Genomic DNA, 20,356 nt, shown 5'->3' on the forward strand with positions numbered 1-20,356 from the left:
AGAAAAATAAAACTTAGGTGGTTAAATAAAATACACAACGAACAATGCAGAAGTGAAATCACCTTACTGTGATTTGAACATTGCATAGTGATCAGCGCATGTGAGTCAAAAATACACGCATAATAAAACAAAAAAGTACAAAATGTGCCAAACTGCCTGCAGATGTGTTTGAAAAAGTCTTTAAAGACGGCCTTGTGCATTGAATTCATCACAACAACCTCTGAGCCTTTTTATGTGTCTGGCGTTACCGATTGTCCCCATCACTGAGTCGCCTCAATCACCTTTAACAAGCTCTCAAGGATACTGCGTCCTGTCCATACATCAGCCCTCCAGACACTGGCTGATACAGTGATGTACACCCCGCTGCTGACGCTGGCATTGAGAGGACGACGCCGAGGATGAAATAGGTAAGAGGCGCCAGGGGCTACACTACAACTACATCTCTCTCCTCCCTTCATGAGGAACTTTCTGAGGAGGGGGACGTAAGAGGTGGGGAGGAGCGACTAATGGTTCTGTCAGGGGGAGCTGTCATTGTCCGTGGCTGGTGGGCTAACCATACCTCCGTGGCTGACGGATGTGTGTGTGTTGCAGCTACCTACCAGCCCGGACCGGCTGTGAGAGGGGAGAGGGAAAGAGAGAGAGAGAGAGAGAGAGAGATAGCACCGCCGGCACTGTGTCTCACTTCAGCTGCTGTCATTTGATACACGACTGATAGTCCATCTGAATACGACTGCACTGTCAGCCGCCAGACAGCCGGCCCGTTCGCCTCGCCGGCCCGCCCGCTTTCCACGCTCATCATTTCTCAGACTGGACTGCACGAACCTGCCAGGAGCTCAGACAGCCGCCGAAGAAGTGACAAAGTCTGACTTCAAATGTCTTTCCCAAATACTATAAAACTTCTGACTCATCCTGCTTTGCTTGCAGTTTTCATCCGGGGCTGTTTGCTTCGCGGTGCAAGGCCATTAGTTTAGAGAGAATAAGGGCAATTCACAGCGTGTTTCAAATGTAATCTGTCTATTTAATGATTGTTTGGATGTGTTGATGTGGTGAGCAGGTTCGGGAATGGACGAAGGGAGCGCTTGTGGGCTTAAGTGAGTGGGCTGTCAGGAGTAATGATGTCCTCCTTTGGGTAAACACAGACCAATTATTATTTATTGGTAGGTAACGCGTGCATGTTTGTGGGTCTTACTTCGACAGGGACGGCTGTTGGAGGCACAGGAGTGTACTGGGGAATGTAGGTCCCTTGCATAGGCGCTGCGGCAGCTGCAGCAGTCATGTACTGAAACACAAACAAAACACACACATATATCAAAATCCCGTGACAGAGATACGACATGCAACACACAGGTTCGTAAAATTTGCGATCCCCAAACAAGATGGGGCGAGGGAGACAAATTCACAATTCCCTGGAAAGCTTCATTCACTGCAATTATCCCCCGAATGAGAGCTTGCAGTGCCCTCAGCGTCCTTTGGAGGGCGCTAAGAGAATGTGTGTGCGCTCTCAACCGAGCAGAGGAGAGTAGAAGAGATGTATGAGAGGTAGACAGAGGAGTAGGAGGAAGAGGAGATGTCCTGCTGTTCCACCAAAACTTCACAGGCAAGCGAATGCACCAGACCACAGCTGAGAAGATGAAAAAAAAAAAGAAAATCATAAAAAGCTGAAAGAAATGAAGTGAAGGAGAGAGAGAGGAAGGAGAAAGCAGGAGGTATGTTGCCTGTGGCCTATATTCCTTTAGTCATGCCTGCCCTGGCTTTTAACTGGGTGCTCGCTCTCTCCGTGATGGCCATTTTACAGACGTGACACAAGTTCGGTAACATGACAGCCGAGGGGCTTTCACATGCAATATGAATGAGGACACAGCACTTTGTGTGAGGCTTTCTCTGGGACTTGCTGTGAATGAATGTTGTGTGTGTGTGAATGTGTGTGTGTGTGTGTGTGTGTAGTGAACTTGCGTGCCAGTGTAAGCCTGATTTACCAGTGTGTGCGTGTGTGTGTGGGCTTCTTTTTAATTAACACATGCCTGTGCATAAAAAGATGAGTTATCAGTATTTGCCTGTCCGGCTGTGCATGTGGATGTACTGCATGCATGCGCTCTCCTGGGTGTCCGGGAACATACATGCATGTGTGTGTGTGTGTGTGTGTATCTCTGTGTGAGCCTGTGAGAGACAGACAAAGACAAAGAGGCTTGGAACGATAATGCTGCAGTACAGCGCCAGCGGATGTGATCCCAGATAAAAGCCACCAGGCTGCCTCTCTGCCTCTCCTCGCCTTCCTGCTGCTTTTCCGGACCAAGGAAAAAAGGGAAGTACAATCCCCTTTCTGCCTGTCTTATTTTTTCCCCTTCGCCTCTCAGTCCCCCTCACCAGTGCTAAAAAGCGTGGCGGCAGTATGCAGTAGGAGGCAGTAATGGAGGGGCTGTGCCGGGCTGCGGAGCCTTTCTTGGCCGTGGGCCCGGCGGTGCTGGTGAAGTGTCATTACCGGCAGCGTTGCTAATGGATCGGGTACGGCTCCACCGCTCACCGCTAATGAGAGCAGCTAAAGGCCATGGACATGGGTGATTAACTCCCCCACCGTCGCTGCACATGGCCAGGAGGATGCCCTGGGATGGATGTTAGTGTGCGTTCGTATGACTGTGTGGGTCCGTGCATGTGAATTTAAGGTTATCACACCTCCAGGGCTGTCACACTCAGGACGGGGTGAGGTGGCATATCCAGACTTCCTGACACATTACCACATTACCTCTCTGTGTCATCGCTCCTTCCCTCTCACCTTCCTGTCACTCGCTCTCTCTCTCCCTCCCGCTCTCTCTCAACCTGCTATCGTCTAAAAGGGCCTATCAGATTGTTGAAGTGACCTTCTCCCTGGTGAATCCAAACCATGCATACCAATTTTCCTCTGGACTTTTTTTTTTTGCCTTCGCCTTCTCCTTCCCATTAACTTATTCAGCCTACTCACCTGTGAGGGCTGCATGAAAGCAAATGAAGGGAAGCGGGAGATAATTAGCAATATCAAAATCTCCCTGTCAAAGGGAGAATGTCCATTTGAAATGTTATATTTCTCTGCAGGACTCTGAGAGGAATTTAAATTAGATTTAACAAGAAAATTTAATAAGATAAGATTTCTTCTTCTACCATAACCATTAGTTAACCTATTTAATGTGGCAGGTTGAGCAGGGCATATTTCTGCAGTCGCTGCTGTGGAAAGTCAGGGGGATGTCAAGCCTGGCTACAGTGAATTGGGTTGCTATGGTGATAAAGATGATTTTTGTCCAATTTCAACTCTTTTAATACTTCCCTGTCCATAGTCAGGGGACAGGTTTGGGCGATATAAAGCATCCCTAATTGGCAATAAATGGTGTTTCGCTCTTGCAGTCACACACGTAGCCACCGTGTCTATGCACATGCACGCGCACACCTGCGCCTGGAACAGATGGCGTGTGCGTATGTTTGATGAACAGGAGGCCTGAATAGTTCCTTAACGAGGCTGGTGTGAATGGACTCCTTAAGTCTCTTCTCCACCATCACTCTCCATGACATACAGCTAGAACTACAGTGTGAAGTCAGACCGCAATGCAGCAACACAAGGACAAAAATCCATACCATAGACAGAACCACTCTGGTACCACAGTGGTTTGGGCCTCTGCATCTTTTAAGGCACTGCAATTTCTGTTTGACGGGTACATGATAGGAAAGTTTACTTTTCTGCTTTAAGTTTTCTATTTCTCCAGAAATGTGTTGTTCTGGCACTGGTGGAATGAAGCGCGGCACGTTAGCACGTTTAAATAAATCATCCGCCTCTATGTCTGTCACTCCACATCCATCCATCCCCTCCGTGTTGACATGCTGTTCTGTTGCATCGTGTCCAAGCTAGAGGATAACAGTTGGTCAAGGCAAGAGCATCCAGCCACTCAGTCTGGGTTATTAATGGCAGAGCAGCGAGGGGATGGGCTCTGATGACTATTGATCTTAGCTGTGGGGCTCCAACACGATGGAAGCTATTGGAGTTGCACACCAGCGGCTGTGAATCACAGTGCTGTACCACTTCACCATGAAAAGCCCTCCATATCTCGGCCCTCAGGCTTTGTTAACCACCCGCCTGCAGTAATGTATATTGGCAAAATCACTGTCATCTTTTTAATCACCTCCTTAAGCACATTCTTATCAGCAGGCTTTTACAGTATATCATATTACTATTTCAGCATTAAAGGTACCCTGTGGAGTTTTTGAACCCTCGTAGCGCTCTGGAGCACTTCTGTTAAAGGAGACATATTATGCTCATTTTCAGGTTCATCATTTTATTTTGGGTTAGTACTAGAATAGGTTTACATGCTTTAGTGCTGTCCAGTGCTACAGCACTGTATTCTCCCTCTACTACACTACAGCTGAAGGCTGTAAAAACAATGAGCAAAGATGATCGGCACATCTTTAAGTTAAAATGCTAGACGGACTCCAAAATATGCAGTAAACAGTTAACTCTGTCCCACAAAATGACTGCTGTTATCTGTAATCAAGATTCAGAGTATCAGGCCCAAATCTGACTGCACTGCGGCGTCTGTTGCTTACTGTAAGTTTATGCATTTAATGTGCATACAAATTGACAACATATAATTTAAATTCAGAGTAAAGGTCATATTCAGAGCACAATTTAGATTCAGAATACATTTATAAGGAACATGAAAAGTTAGAGAACAAACTTCAAATACAAAACATTAAAATTCATTTAAAAGTGGCACAACTCATGCACCACACTCACATTTCTTGGCTAAGAGCCCTGAAACACATTCAGAATGCATTGTGGAAAAAAAACAAAACAAAAACAATGCCATAAAAGGGCCTAACTGCGCAGTGTTGGAGGGACCCACCATGTCAACATGTGTTACTACGCTACACGAGAAGAGCGTGCACGCTCAGTTAACTTACCCCGGGTGAGTAAAGGTTAAATATAGCCATGCATTGTTTATGGAAATGCAGAATAACTCACTGTACTTAGACTTTGTCATAGAAAAGCAAGGGAAACAGCCCAGATAATAGAGGAAAGCGCTTCACACAAATCTGTCTTCCAGGGACAGAGAGGCTGTCAATCACCATGACAACAGAGACCTGGGTTCTACATGCAATGACAGGAGTAGGATGGAGAACACAGAGGGAAGGTCACCTCTTGTCATGTCAAACACTGTGTCGCTCGCGCACAAACGCAGACACCGACACACACGCAGATACTAGAAATGACAGCGTGTGCACATCCACACATGCACACCAACTGCAACTAACACAAAGTGTCACAGATAGACTCGTGTTGAGTGGCGAGAGCTCGAAGATGGTAAATAAATCAGTAACAAGGCGATAGGCACCAAACGCGGTAAATTTAATCAGCGAGGGGGCACGGATGGCATGTTTATGTGTGCCATCCATAAACAGCAGGCCTGAGGTTCTTTAGCATTCTGTAATCAAGTTGTTCAAGATAGACAGTCGCCAAACTCAGCTGGGTGACTACAGAAGTTGTTTTTCTGGTGAAGCAGCTGAATTCCAAAGCAGTGACCATCACGCACAGGCAGCGCTCCATGCTTCCTCATTACTAGGCGAGGTTTTCCTTTAACCCTCCGTGCCGATCCTCGCTGCAAAATAACACTGCCTTCTCGGAAAGCTACGGTCACCACACCAGTGTCACAGCCTGGGCGGACCGGGAACATTTGGTTCTTTTCTTGGAGAGAAGAAGAAAGCCACAGCCATACACAAACAGCCGCAGAGAGCCCTGGAACAGCCAAGAGTATTCTGAGGTGTGGCTCCTCCTTCAGCGGCCAGAGGCTGTCGTGATAAGTTGTTGACTTTGGAGATGTTACTTATGGCAGGTGCTCTTCTGCGGTGAAAGCGGAGTCACGTGGCCGGCGGGGGTAATCAAAACAACCTCGCCACATGTGTGCACACATGAGGAATGTGCTCGGAGAGTATGTGGTGTCAAGTCCAGTTTACTACACGGATAGGTACAGATTTCAGTTCATAACCCCTCTTTTAACAGTCTTTCTCAATTGGCCAGTAGAAAAGGGCTTCCACATCTGGCTTAAGAATGAGAGTTAAAGGAAACATGTCTCAATTCCGATAGATGATAAAGTGTGGCATGCCTTGTGTGCAGCTCAGCCGTGGAGACGTTATGCTACACAGCACATCGCCTCAGGAAGGCTAAGCAGGCAGAAAGGGGAGAGGCAGACAGAGTAAACCAGAAATGAAAAAAGGAGAGAGAGTGCCTTAACCCACTTTCTACTATAATTCAACCCATCAAACATCAGAAGCCATCATCATAGATTAGCCTGTCTCTAATCCTGGCTGTTAGCACAGCTGGGGCAGATTAGGGTGGGGGCATTCCTGACAGAGCCAACATGGCGTCACAGTCGCTGACAGCTCACCTGGAAACACATGGATAACTGTACAATACAGCACTGTTTCAATCATACACACACACACAAACACACACAGAGAGATCAAACGTAGTCCCACAGCAAAGCTGCCTGCTTGCCTGCCCCCGGGGCAGCAGGGTTAGGGCAGGAAGTCAGGCTTCAGAGCTGTGTGACACCTCTAAGTCGACTTGATCCTGAAACAGGGGGGAGTTCCTGGTGTAGGGGCCGGCGTCTGCAAGCGAGTGTGTGTGCGTGGAATAAAGTAAACTGATGGAGTGATAGACTTGATGTTTGATTTAGAGAGTGAGTGAGACAGAAAGCGTAAGAGAGAGACAGAAATTAGAGGGTGAAAGTGAGGAAGGTGGAGAATAGAGAGCTCTGTCACACTGTTAAGCTTCACAGGAAATCTGTTTAATGTGGAAGATCAGGGAGGAAATATGCTCTCTCAATATCTGGCCACGAATGCATGCAGTGTCAAACAAATGATACGGCAGCTCCATGGCAGAGCACATGTGGCGACAGCCTAAGAAGGTTTGGCTTTCTTGACAGGAAATGTAAAATTCATCTCTTACACAATGTGCACTTTGTTTTTGAGCTACATGAACAATGTTCTGGAAAGATAAAAGGCCTCTACTTAGTCCTTGTACCAACTGCTTAATGGACACATACTGTTTTCTTTGTTTAATATTCTGTCTCAACTCTTAAGAGCAGATGTTGACTTTTAGATGTTTTGCATAGCTGGACTGGTATGATGAAAAGGAGTCACAGCAAAACAGCCACAAATACATTCAAAGTGCACCTGGGCATTCATTGGAAGCACAATAAAGCTTTGGATTCATTGACCACCACAAAAAAAACTGGAAATGCTACATCCTGCATTTATATTCCTTCATTAATCGAACTAATGCTTTACTTATTAATGGTATTTTCTGAAAGATTCAGATATGCTGTGTAACTGTCCCTCATTTCAGGAAGAAACAACATGATGTCCTCACAGGAAGTACAACACTGTAATCCATTTAGTAAACACACAGAGTGAAAGTGAAAAGGGTAAAGTACACAACAGTTAGCCCAACAGTAAATTAACGGGTACCATAAATGTCTTCTGTCTCGGACAGCTAGTATAACGGCTCCCGTTATTAGCAGTTAACTGATCACATAAAAACTGCATTAACAAATCACAAATCAGAGAGTGGCTATAGATGAGACAGGGTATCTAATAAAAAAAACGCCTGTTAATATTTGCTTGGTCACAGTTATGACAAAACGGTGGTTGTAACAAATATAAGTTTAACTGCTACTACGACTGTCAACAGAACGATCAGCTGAAACTAACTGCTGCTGGCAGAACAAGTCTGTTTTAGGAAAATACTGTGCAGCTGTAGCTAAATGCACACTGTTTTCTTTTCTGATTAAATCATTTTGCATCTGTTTTGGGTCAGCTGTTCGCTAATACGTTCTGTTATTTCCACTTAAAAGGGATGAAAACATCATGCATTCGCCTTCAGTGCTTCAGTCTATCCGCAAAGGTCCAGGTCGGCGTGGTGGAGAGGAGAAACGTGCGTCACTGTGCATTTACGACGAGTATGAAAATGCAAAGAGAGGCCGCAGCCAGACGGTTATCGTTCAGGTTGAATCGTTTACATGTTTATGAATTTGTTTAAGTTACCCCTAAAAAACATGCATAGTAAGGTGAAGATGTTTTTTGTTTTGTTGTTTTCCCCCCTGACTACTGAAGGCACCACCGCCTTTGCTGCTCATAAAGCTTACTGCCGTGGTCGCAAGACCATCTAGACGAGTGTATCATTTTTTAATCAACTTGGGAGCTTCTCTCATCTGGTTTATGGCGGCTAGACAAGCTTGTGTTTGGGTGTTTGTGTAATGTGGGTGGTTCATTGGAGCGCAGCGAGGGAGTACTCACACTTCCTGTAGTGCCCAGGGACAGATGGTTCATCTGCTGGGTGATAGGGCCCATCATGCTGGCAGGCTGCATGGACATAGTGTGGTCCATGGCTGGCGTGATCACTGCACCCTGGTGGAACGAGAGGAAAAGACAAGGAGAAGGTGAGATGACTGATGACTTTTAGTCTTTATTCTGATTCCCATTAGCTTGCACAAAGTGGCTGATGGTGCTCCATGAGTCAATGTGAAATATTTTAAAAACATATCAAAGAAAACAGCAAAGCAAACATGAATATGAGAGAGTAGGCTGACTGATTTTGCAAGGGAAAGGAGGTATAAAGGTGGATAAAGTGTGAGGGAGGATGGAGACTTTGGAGTTGAGGTGGCTAAAGGTGGAAAGGCAGGAAGTCAGGATTAGAGAGGAGAAGAAATGTGACAAAAGTAAGCAGGAGGACGGGAAGGAGAAGAGTTGGGGGAGGAGATCATATCGCCAAAAACATAAAAGCAATAATAACAGAGGAAGACAGAAGCATGGGGCCCAGGCGAGGGTGACACAGGGACAATGCAGCCAGAGAAGAAGAAAGGGAGAGGCACAGTGTCGATAAACGGGAACAAAACACAGGGACTTTTTCAAGATCGATACACACTATTGTCTTTGCTCCATCAAAATCATCAATATCGGCTGCTGATGTATCAACAATATGGGTTTGTGCGGTTCATTGATTGATGGGAGAGGATGCTTTCTCCCTCCCCGTCTCTCCCTCTCTCCCTCACTCACTCCCCTCCTGGTATAATGCGCGGCATGTTTTCCCTAACAGGCGGATGAGAACGCTAGGAGCTTCTTTTTTCACGGTGCAGTGGAACATGAGGGAAAGTGATGAAACCATTGTTGCTCTTTCATCCCTTGTCATGATAGCTCCATTTCCCCAGCACTGAAGCCTCGGGAGGAACGCGTTCAAAACCAAGCCCTTTTCCTCCGCTCGCCTCCCTTTTCACTTTGTGTTGTAAGAGTGTTTATGTGGGTTTGTAGGTAAGCCTGCAACACACTGTGTCTAACAGCATCCGTGCACAAGTGTGAAAGAGACTGACAGCATCTGTGTGTGTGTGTATGAGCGTGCGACTCCAATAAAGTGTGTTTGCGAGTGCGCGCGTGCATGTGCGCACCCCACTGGTGACTCTGTGTGGGCCTATTGGAGAACAAACTGTGCAGACACAGCCTGTCAGAATCGCTCTGCTTGTCTACTCCCTGCATTCTCAACACAGCTAACTCCCTCTCTCCTCCCTCACTCGCTCGCTCGACGTGCAAGCTTCATGTGATCCTTCCCTGAGTTTCAGCTCAGCACAAAAAGAAAGGCGCCGAGTGGAAAGCCGAGATCGGCGTCGGAAGAGGAACTCCAAGTGAACCCAAATCTTTGGCAGTTGAAACTTAACCTCGTTATAACATAGTTAGAGTTGACTTAATTATTTATGCATCATTAAATTAAAAGAGGTTGCACCACACAAACTTGAGGCTTTCATTCACAGACCATTTTTGCCTCTCAGGCTGACACGACACTCGATCAAAATGTTGTACGATAAATAATGTAAACTGGGAAGATTTAACATAATGTGCCTGAAATTAGTCTGGACTTGACAAACAAATTATGCTTATAACATCAGCCTGAACAACAATATGACGTTGTTAGAATTGCATAATCAGATTAATTGATGCATATTATTAACGGCCCACACTCTGGTATCAACAACTTATGTACTTCACTTCAATAAATTTAACTACTGTGCTTATGTGAACCCAAATCATCATCTTTTCCTTAACTTATCCAAGTAGTTTTGTTGCCTAAACCCAGTCAAACTCCTTCTGTTTCACAAAGGTAATCAAGAGTTTATATAATAGATTTTTATTGTCATCGTTTCAAAAACAACAACAACAAAACATGGATGGCTGTATTACTGTTACCATGGCCACAAAGGTTACCTGACTTCCTCCTTTCCTGCATGTCCAAATAAACTAAAATATTAAGATCAAATGGCTTTCTGGTCAACTGAATGTACTGTAGTGTTTCCCACACATAGACTTTACTTGGGCAGGCCACCCAGGTTTATCAACAGCAGCCTAAGTATATTTGGCGATCCATTTTAGCATCTTTTACTTTTATTCTTTCTATCTTCAGTGAGAATGACACCATCCACAAACAGCTAACTAGTGGTCAATCTGCCCTCACTGTGTTTTCGAACATTTGCACATGCTCCGTAGAGACCTACACACAGTCGTTGCTTTGTTACACTCTCATTTGCACTGTTTTTTTTGACATACTTTACATCATGATTGTTGTTTTAAAACTTGTTTCTCGATTTTAGGTTGCCAACTATACATCTGAGCAGGGACTACGGATGAAAACTAGCCTCTTGGCTAATTCTGACATATTTACAGTCATACTAATATTATATGTTATATTAATATGTACTGTCCCTAAGAAATAAACAAATGAAAATGAAATGAAATCTACTAATTACTAAGAACGTAGGAAGGACATGGCATACTTTACTCAAGCAATGCAGATCCATTACTTTAACGATACCCCAATGTAAAACTCATCTCTTATTCAATTTGTGTGGAAAATCTGAACCTGCAAAGTAATGTGTATCTATAGCTGTCACGTAAATGCAGTGGAGTAATAAGGACAACATTTTTCTCTGAAATGTAGTGGAGCTGAAGTTTAAAGTAGCGAAAAATGAAAATGCCTAGTGCTTAGTTCCGTTTCACCGCCGGCTGTGACGGACGAGAAAAGAAAGGAGAGGGGAAACGAGGAGACGGACAGAAAGACTGCGTGAGGACAGGAGAGGGATGATTAAGGAGAGAGCTGATGGAGGTCATGAGGAAGACAGGAGGGAGAGGAGACGGACAGGGAGAGGGAGGAGAGAGAATTAGAGAGAGGAGGCTGAGGAACGCATGGGGAGAAAGGCAGAGATGACAAAGAAGAAGAAGAGAAGGCAAGGAGGAGAGAAGGAAAGAGAAAGAGAGGAGCGAGAGGGAGGTAGCAGGAGCTGTGGGCTACCTGTTACCGATTCAGCCTCTGACAATGCCTTTATAATGGGAAAGGGAGAGCAACGGAAAGGCTTAATTCACAGACGTGTCAGGGAGAGTTAAGCCGATTTGTGATTTCGATTTTCTGTGTTTGTGAGACTGAGTGTCTGTGAGAGAGGGGGTTTTAGTGTGTGTGTGTGTGTGCGTGGGTGTCTGTCGCGTCGTGTGTCTGTCCGACTAGAGAGGACAGAAAATGAGAAAGAGACTGGCACAAATAGACAATATGTGTTTTTGATTTGTCCCCCGAGAGAGACAGAGAAAGAGCAAGATAATGGATGCTACAGACGAATCTGATACAAATGTATGAGATGATGTTTACAGATCTCCTCAATGCATGCATATGTTTTGGTGTGTGTGTGTGTGTGTGTGTGTGTGAAAACCCCATCTTGCTTAAGATGGTATTGATCCTGGTCCAGACAGGAGACAGACGACATCATCCCCCTGGTTGTTAAATAGGCTGATATACACTCAACGACTGCAGACGACGTACAGTAAATAAGAAAACTTGTAAAAAATCTTACAACCAGCCGTGTTTTTTAATGGCCGCTCATTACGAGTAAACAGAAACACTCTAACTGATGGAGTGCTGATCGGTATCAGCTCATAATCATCACTTTGTCTTTCGAGTTGCTGATCAGAAGTAACTATTGTAAAATGTGTAAGGAGAATACATAAAAGTCACACAGATAGCGAGTGTTTTTACTGCCGGATCCATTACGACTAAAAGATCTCCACCACGTGAAGTGTTTTACATTCCTGTCGAGTCCTACACAGACTCAAGATGCAGTCGGGAAAGGCAGTGTGTTCAGTTGATAGCGTCACGCTTATGGAATTCAGTATTTGGTTTCTTGCTGCACAGAATTTTATCCAGTTTTCAGAATGCAAATTTAAAATGTGGCTTTTCTGTTTACATCCATCTGACTACGAGGCGAGCAGGAAAAAGACAGACACACGTTACAACAGCGTAACCTTTTTTGGATTTCTATCTTGCAAATTTCAAGTATTCTTAAACTGCATACTGTGAACTTTTAAACATTCCCTGGTGAATATTTCGCTCATTCCTGCACAAAACTGTACACACATCAAAATTAAAAGCCTGCCTCTTAAAATTTTCAACAATGAATGTGAAAACAGCCTTCTGCTTAAGCTCAACTGTAAGAACGAGAAGAAATACACAGTTTTCACAAGAGGGGGGAAAGACACGGCAAGAAACAAAACTGCTAAATATGGAACGTGCAACCATAGAGTATTAGGATATGCACTTACATCTCTGCTCAAAGTGAAAAGACAGTAATCTGGATCATATGTAGAGTGAAAAAATCATTAATGAGGAAAGGAGCATGAGGAAAACATTTTTACAGGATGGCAGCAAGAAGCTTCCTATTAAATACCTGTAAAACATATCGACTTCAAAACTGATCAGCATCAGCCCTAAAACCCCTGATGAAAGCATCCCTACAGCGAGCCATTTCGCTCACCTCTATTGCTGCTGCAGGTTATAATATCCAACATTATTGCCTATCTACACTGTTGCTTCAAACCGGTGCCGAGATATCACTACCTTCAGGCGGTGGCGATGCCCTCGCTCTAACTGAAAGCAGCCTGAGGCCACAAAGAGAAGCTCGCACACCGATCCTGACCTCGTAGGCCCTGATATCTCACTGCTGGCAAGAAGGCATGTGATTATTGAAACTAGCGAAGAGTACTGCTCAGACATTGTCCACCGAATCAGTAAAAGCCTGGTAAGAAATAAGAACGGGGCGTGAACAACATTTTTCAAAGTGAGTGTAGCTTTCCCGACAGGTGAAGTATGAAAACTTGGAGGGAAAAAAAGACCAAAGAGGCACATTAAAAGCCTCGAGAACGTGAAACAATGACAGAGGCTGTGTTCCTCCGTCTTCCACTCAAACAAAGCATCACTTGTGTCGTCCACATGAAAGAGGACCCGCGTTCGACTCAACACATTCCTCGCCGTGTTTGACAGTCGGTTTCTCCATGTGAGGTTTAGTGGTTTGGATACCGATGCTGGGTGTGTGTGTGTGTGCATGTGTTAGTGTGTTTTGTGTCGAGGTAAATATGAGACACACGCACTGCAGAGTAATACATATACATTTCTTCATCTCCAGCGAGACGCACACAGACTGAGCTTATTCACTCAGTCGTTATTGGTTTGGAAAGCCTGGTGTTATAGCACATCTGCTGGTGATTGACTGGTAACCGTATACAGTACAGAATGCCAGGGACCCCTAATACTCCAGGCCTGCACACCTGAAGCTTATAAACTGTAGGCAATGAAACCGCGGCCGCAGAAACCACAAACTTACACAAGGAATTATGGAATTTTTTAATATCAGCGTAGTGTGTGTATATGCCTTTTTCTTTCATCTACATTTAAATGTTCCAGCACGATCTGAATGCGTGTGCTTTTAATTATTATTCTGTGTTTGTTACAAAAGCCGCCCATAACTTTGCCTTCACCTACCTCGGCTGTGACCACAGTTTCCCCGATACCCTCAGGCACCTTTTTGTTCGTGTAAGCCCAAAAAAGGGAGGCAGCATCCAGGGTCTTTCACGCTAATCCAAAGCACGAATCCCTCCTCGGGGCTAAGAGACTACCAGGGCTGCCCTGCTCTTACCGACACAGACTGTCGACAACACAAAGCGTATCATAGACTAAGCCAGGGAAGAGAACTGCTCATTTTACACAACTTTAAGAAGCACAGAAATGCACACTGATGAATAGCAATGAATGAAGCTTCATAAGTTGACATTGATGCAGATAGCGGCTTATCGTGGCCTTCGCAGTCATTTTTTAAATTTAGAAATCTCATTTTTTAAAAGGTTTTGAAAAGCTTCACTGCAAACTTGACAAGAATCTACAGGGAGGGGATTGTTACTGTGGAAATGAAGCAGCTGAGGGGCCACAAGGATGTATGTTAACAGATTAACATGTGGAGACAGACATCGATGACAGATTGTTCACCTCCTGCACAGATGTTTATCTATGCTATCTGTTTATCCTCCACAATGAAATGAAAACAAGAGTGATGATTGATCAGTCTCCTTCCACTTATTGATTCATTTGTCTGTCAATCAGGTGCAATATCTCAGAGGATGCAGATTATGTCAACAGTCAAAAAATGTTTGAGCGCTGAAACCTGGATCTTAAATAATAAAGCAGTTGAAATGTGAGGTGCTGTAGGCTACAATTATAGATCAAGCTAGAATGACCCAAAAGTCCCAGATACCAGTCACCTAATTACGCCTGATTTTTTTCTTTTACCTAGATCAATGCATTACTCCCTGAGAAATAAAAAAATACCTTCTTTTTAAGATACAAAAATGTGAAAACATCAGTTACCTTATCTGTATCGGCCATGAGAAGCAGGTAACTATCGGTTATTGATATTGGTCGGGCTGGGGACCGAATTTCGATACTTTTATGACACCAACTGAAAAGCCTCGACTCCATCGAGTATCAATAAACATCTTGTCATTCAATACCAAATTTTGATACCTCGGGAGTTATTCTCACCGCGTCACTGAGCCAACAAGCAAGCAGCATGCTTGTTAGGCTGAGACCTGATAGGGCTGTTGATTGGCTGCAGGAAAAACACTCGGCCACGCTCAGAGACGGGGCTCACCACACTGCGGTAAACAGGTATATTTTTTGTGTTGTGAAACTGCTTTGAGCCTCTCAGGGACTGGTATCGAAGTCAAGGTATGGCCTTTTTTCACAGCAGTCACTTTGACATTACACAGGAGGGTAAACACAGGTGTTACCAGTGGTACTAATTAAGATTCTGTCCCATTCAGGTCAAACAGAGTCAAGGTGCTGCTATTGTGCATGTTGGCTCACTAGAAAGTCTCCACTACACCGAATGGAACGGAAGTCATTAATTAAACCGGTGTGTACCTTCTATTTCATGTTAATATGGCTGCCGTGAAAAAGGGTCTCTTGGTGCTGGTACCAGCACTGAACATTTTTAAATGACACCCAGCCCCAAGTATTGTCTGAAAAAAAGTCACCATTGTTCATCCCTGCTTGCTGGTCATGTTGCTTTGTTGTGCATGAATAACATGTATATGTGTCTGTGAGTACAAGAGAGATCCAAACTATTATTTTGATCCCTATTAATGCTGCTCATGATTAAAAATGCTCATACTAATGAGGTTATTACCAAAAAGAAACAATTAACTTGTCCTCATTAAAGAGGACAAGATATCTGGATGACTTTTGAAGTGTGTGTGTGTGTGTGCGTGTGTGTGTGTGCATTGTGCGTCTTTGAGAGAGGATAAGGGTGCTAGATGAAGCATGTAACAGTATTTGTCATGTCTTCATGGGAGGTCCATTCCTCTCCACGCTCAGATCAACCGTTCTCTGACTGCCTTTGGTAGACAAATGGATCATTTCACACACGAGGATCTCTCCAGAATATTTACTCTATTTCCAAAAGAAAAAAAAAGATCAGAAATCCAATTAAAAAAAACAGAGCCAGCTAATACAGCCTGTCCACCAAAGCATATCAGCTTTAGTCTCAAAATGTATTTTTGCTTCCATCGCAAGATTTTTTCCGAGGTAATATCCAAAAGCTTATAGCGAAAATGCAGCAGCTCAATCTCTCTATCAGTCACCCTGTGGCACCGCAACAATATCTCTCTTATATGAATGAAACTTTAACCCTGAACAGACGATTTTTTGCTGGCACCGGCACAGTAGCTGCAGTTGTACTCTGAAAGGGCAGCAGAGAACAGAGAGACTCTAGAGGCAAAAACAGGGAGGAATGAGAGGGAGATGTATAGAAAGAGAGGGATGAAGAGATCGAAAGGGGGGAGAAAGAGCAGCGAGAGCAACTCAAGGACGACCGTGGCCCCGTCTCAAATTCTGCCTCGCCAGTCAAATCCATGAGGCCGACATAATGTTCCCCCTTCTGAATCCGCCGAGCGTTTTTCATGTCAAGCGAGGGAGATGGGTATCACACAGTGCACAGATTCACCTCCATCCGATGAGGGCAGATAGTTATGGTTCAATTCTAAAAGGCCCCGCAAGCGTCTATTCAAAGCCGAAGCCAGGGAGAACTGGCTGGGGTGCAATGGAGAGGAATTCAATAATTCACCTCCAGGATGTAAGGGCCAATGCACTCTGGCAAATACACACTCGAAGCACATACAGTTCACAGTGAGGAGAAAGGAAAAAAAAGAGGGGATGGATAAGTCATGGGGAAAGACAGCAATGCTGCGCTTGGGCTGGCACTGCAGTTACTCCGACACTCGGCGCGAAATGAATTTGAGAGTCTGGTGTGTGTGTGATTGATGATCTGTACGCAAGTGAGATTTACCATTAAGAAAGTGTGTCTGAACTGAAACAATATGTGTGTTTGTGCATCTGCGTGTGAGCTGCTTTGCTTTGTTTGTCTTTTGAGGCCTTCAGTTCTTCTCTCCCTTCTCTACAAGGTCTGCTGACTTGTACAGCGCTGACCAAAAGAGCAGAGCACCAAAGGCGAAGCAGTCACGCTGGTCTGACATGCCACGCCTAACTGACAAACAGAGCACGGCATTAGAGGATCTGAGAGACAGTACGAGAGACGAAGAGAGAAGAAAAAAAAAAAAGGGAAGACGGATGATAAACAGAAAGAAGAACGGCGTCTGGAAGAACAAGCTGCAAACTCATTTAGCTGTCCACTTTAAAAAACACTGTCACTTTCTATCAAGTTCCACAGCGGGTGAATCTCGCCCATTAATTGGGGATAAACAAATTTTGAAAACCGTTCTCTCCTCACCCTCTCTCTCTTACTGCTAACAAAGTGCCGGCTCCTCCGCGGGATGAAGTCCAGTTTCGTATGGATGGACCTGTCAAACTTAATCTAGTCTGATAAAAACAAACACCTTTGCCGAAGCGGTACATGCTGCAACTCTCTCTGTTTACTGCGCAACGAGCAAACTCACGGTCAACTTGTTCTCAACTTCAGCTAAGTGTAATTTACTGCCATTCAATACATCATCTGTTATTCCCAACAAATTACCGGTATTGTTTAACGCTGTTTACAAAGGCAAGAAAAAACATCAAAATAAGTAAACAAATCAATGCAGCTAATTAACAAGGTTTTTAACTATAGCTCTGCCGACACCATTTTTCAAACAAGCTGAATTTGTCCCACTGAGAGCTGCTGTACGTAACACTGTTCAGGTCAGAAAATAGTGTCTTAGCAGGTTCCTTTTTCTCAGTCGAAGCTCCTCACCCAGATTATTTATCATGATTGCTCTCATGCCAGGCATAAATACAGGGTGAGTGATATTTTTAAGGCTCAAGTGGGAGAGTAATGCCGTAGCTTTCACAGGAATATATAACAAAACAAATCATTTATCTCGCCAGAGAATCATGAAGTAACCTGCTCTTTATATAATTTTGCATTTGGAACGGTTTAGGCTCATATGTCATGTTATATTTTATATCTGTACAAGAAGATTTACAGTTTATAGTTTGTATTTAACTTTTAGATACGTCTTACCTATTATATATATTTACAGTCATTTACAAAATGTAAAGTCCCACTTCAAGTGGACCTGAAAAATGTTTTGTTCTGATGTTTGCTGGTAACCAAGCAAGATATTAATGAGATAATATCACTGAGGCTGCTGTGTTGCAACTGTAATAATGAATGATGTGTCAGCGTGTAGAAGTGGAGCTAATTTTAACTAATTATATTGTGAATTCATCCCTCAGGATCAATAAAGTTTTATCATAATCTATAATATTACATCATGATCTATTCATTAAATGATTACATTTTGTATTATTAATATGAATAGCAACATAAGAGTACAATATTTCCCAATTAAATGCAGCGGAGTAGCAGAAAATGGAAACACATTAGGAAAAAAAATAACAATGGGCACTTCTCCTTAGCCGAGATAATTCATCCACTTGACAGGTGCGGCATGTCAAGATGCTGATTAAACAACACGGTTAGTGCACAGGTGTGCTTTGGACTGGTCATTGATATTTATATTTTTTGAGTGTACTTAATTAAAGTAAAAGTACATCAAAATTGTGCTCAAATGCAGTTGAACCGACGTCGCCTCTGTGTTGCTAATGAGACACTCCAGTTAGCCTAAATGTTAATTTACTGCTGGGCTAATTGTTATGTGTTTAACTGTTTTTACGATTACTCTTGTGGAATAGGTTTTCTAGTTTAATTAACTGTGTTGTACAAGTAATATTGTACTACGGAGACTTAATACAAACCTGTCTCTGGTGACACCAGGAGACTGGAAACTGGAGACTAATTTGATAGCTTGTCATTTCTTCTGTGAATCATTTCCTTTCCATGTGCCAATACATTTTTATAATACACACACGTAGGCCGTTTCTACTCTATACTGCTATACCCTACACAGTCTGACTGGCTAGCTGGGACCCCTTCCCCTTCCATGCCTGGCCGCCTCCATATTGCCTGGACACCAGGAGCGCCGTTGCACAACGCTCCATTGGTTTAACGCATGACACGAGGAGGGAGCCACCGAATTGCAGCACAATCAATTGGTTTTTAATGCTTTGAGTGGGCCCCTGAGCTCTTGAAGCTAGCATGCTTGGCTAATTTGATGTGATTTACTGAGCCGGTGGCAGGCTGTGTGTGTGTGAGGGGCGGTCTGCTGTGTATGTAGCTGGTTGGCGGATAGGAGCGTGGGTCATAAAGGGAGACAGACTGGTAGCTATCCACTGACGGGAGTGACAGCTGGGGTTAGCACCTAGCAGCCGTTTGGTGACAGAGAGCCACTGGAACACAATGGGGATGGGGCCACGGGGACGGATATGGCCACATGGTTACTGCTGGCATGAAGGCATGATGAGATGTACACCAACAGCACAATGCAGCCACTGGCTACTGCCAATGGCTCCAAGAAGCCTCGTGACATAAGGCTGGAAGATGGAGGTCCGTCAGGCAGCCGCAAAGGCTTGACAGGAAACACCAGTATGGACCACACATATGGCACTACATAACACATACGGTGCATACAAACATGAGCAGTTACACAAACACTGCAGATGAAGCTGTGTATGTTCTGTCTGCGTACTGACAGACAGACCATAACAACATGTGATTAAACTGGCAAAGGATGAAGAAATAATGGCACGCACATTCAAATAAACACATGGGTTGATATACTTTAGACGACCGGACACATGTGCCGTGTATGCGGGAGCAGACGCATACACACCCACACACAAACAGACCGCACGGCACATGCTGAGCAGTTACACCTTCAGATACCTCATTCTTGTCATTCACCTTGTAAAACTGTCTGCAACCCACACGACATCTTCACTCTCACAACAGGCAGACTCAGCAGCAAAAATAGTTAGCTTGTTAGTGAGCTAGCTTTAATCTTGTGTGAAGGTGTCACCAAAAAGTGCAGCCCCGACTGCGAAAGGTAGCAGGCTACAGCAGGGAAGTGAAGGCTGGGTGAGTGAAGATACTCATAGGGGAGACAGGAGGTGGCTGTGGCTGAAAGGCAAACTGAGTGGCTTGGAGGGCAGCTGCAGCTGGGCGTAGTGTGTGTTTGTGTGACTCTGCCTGGCTGGTGGCCTGCTGCGACCAGATTACATGTTCACTGTCCCACAGCGGGAGTGGAAGTGAGATGGGAAGGACTGAGTGGTAAATGGCCACGGCGGGGAGCCACGCGGCTGGTTGAGCACTCCCTCCAGTGAGTGAGTGCTTGACCACCAGCTGGAGAGTCCAGTGTTTCCCAATTTGTTCAGACGCAGAGACTCGCAAGCAGTTGTCTTTTTTTGACTCAGGCTAACAATGCTATTGACACTGTCATGGAACAGTGGCAAACATAATTTTCCAATTTGACTGTTAAAAACAACAACAAAACTGACCAAATGCTGAAGAAACACACTGCGATGATAATGTTTTCCGGAGATTATAATTCATAAAACATGATACAATTGTTACGTATTATACTGAAGAGC

At 44.4% G+C, this 20,356-nt stretch overlaps 1 protein-coding gene across 7 annotated transcripts in view; it reads right to left on the reverse strand.

Annotated features, from left to right (window-relative positions):
- The window catches only part of LOC311272635 (RNA-binding motif, single-stranded-interacting protein 3), a gene marked incomplete at its 3' end in the record, with an annotated part of 290,445 nt that overhangs the window by 9,006 nt on the left and 261,083 nt on the right, over positions 1 to 20,356 (reverse strand). For all 7 annotated transcript variants that reach the window (XM_084379187.1, XM_084379188.1, XM_084379186.1 and 4 more), the window contains 2 exons: positions 8,314 to 8,424; positions 1,190 to 1,279 (listed from right to left, as the gene is read on the reverse strand). In XM_084379187.1, the coding sequence (XP_084235313.1) occupies positions 1,190 to 1,279; positions 8,314 to 8,424 (201 nt within the window). The remainder of the gene's footprint in view (positions 1 to 1,189; positions 1,280 to 8,313; positions 8,425 to 20,356) is intronic.

The sequence above is a fragment of the Pagrus pagrus genome (assembly GCF_965226575.1).
Source record: "Pagrus pagrus genome assembly, chromosome: 17".
In the NCBI taxonomy this organism is placed as follows: domain Eukaryota; kingdom Metazoa; phylum Chordata; class Actinopteri; order Spariformes; family Sparidae; genus Pagrus; species Pagrus pagrus.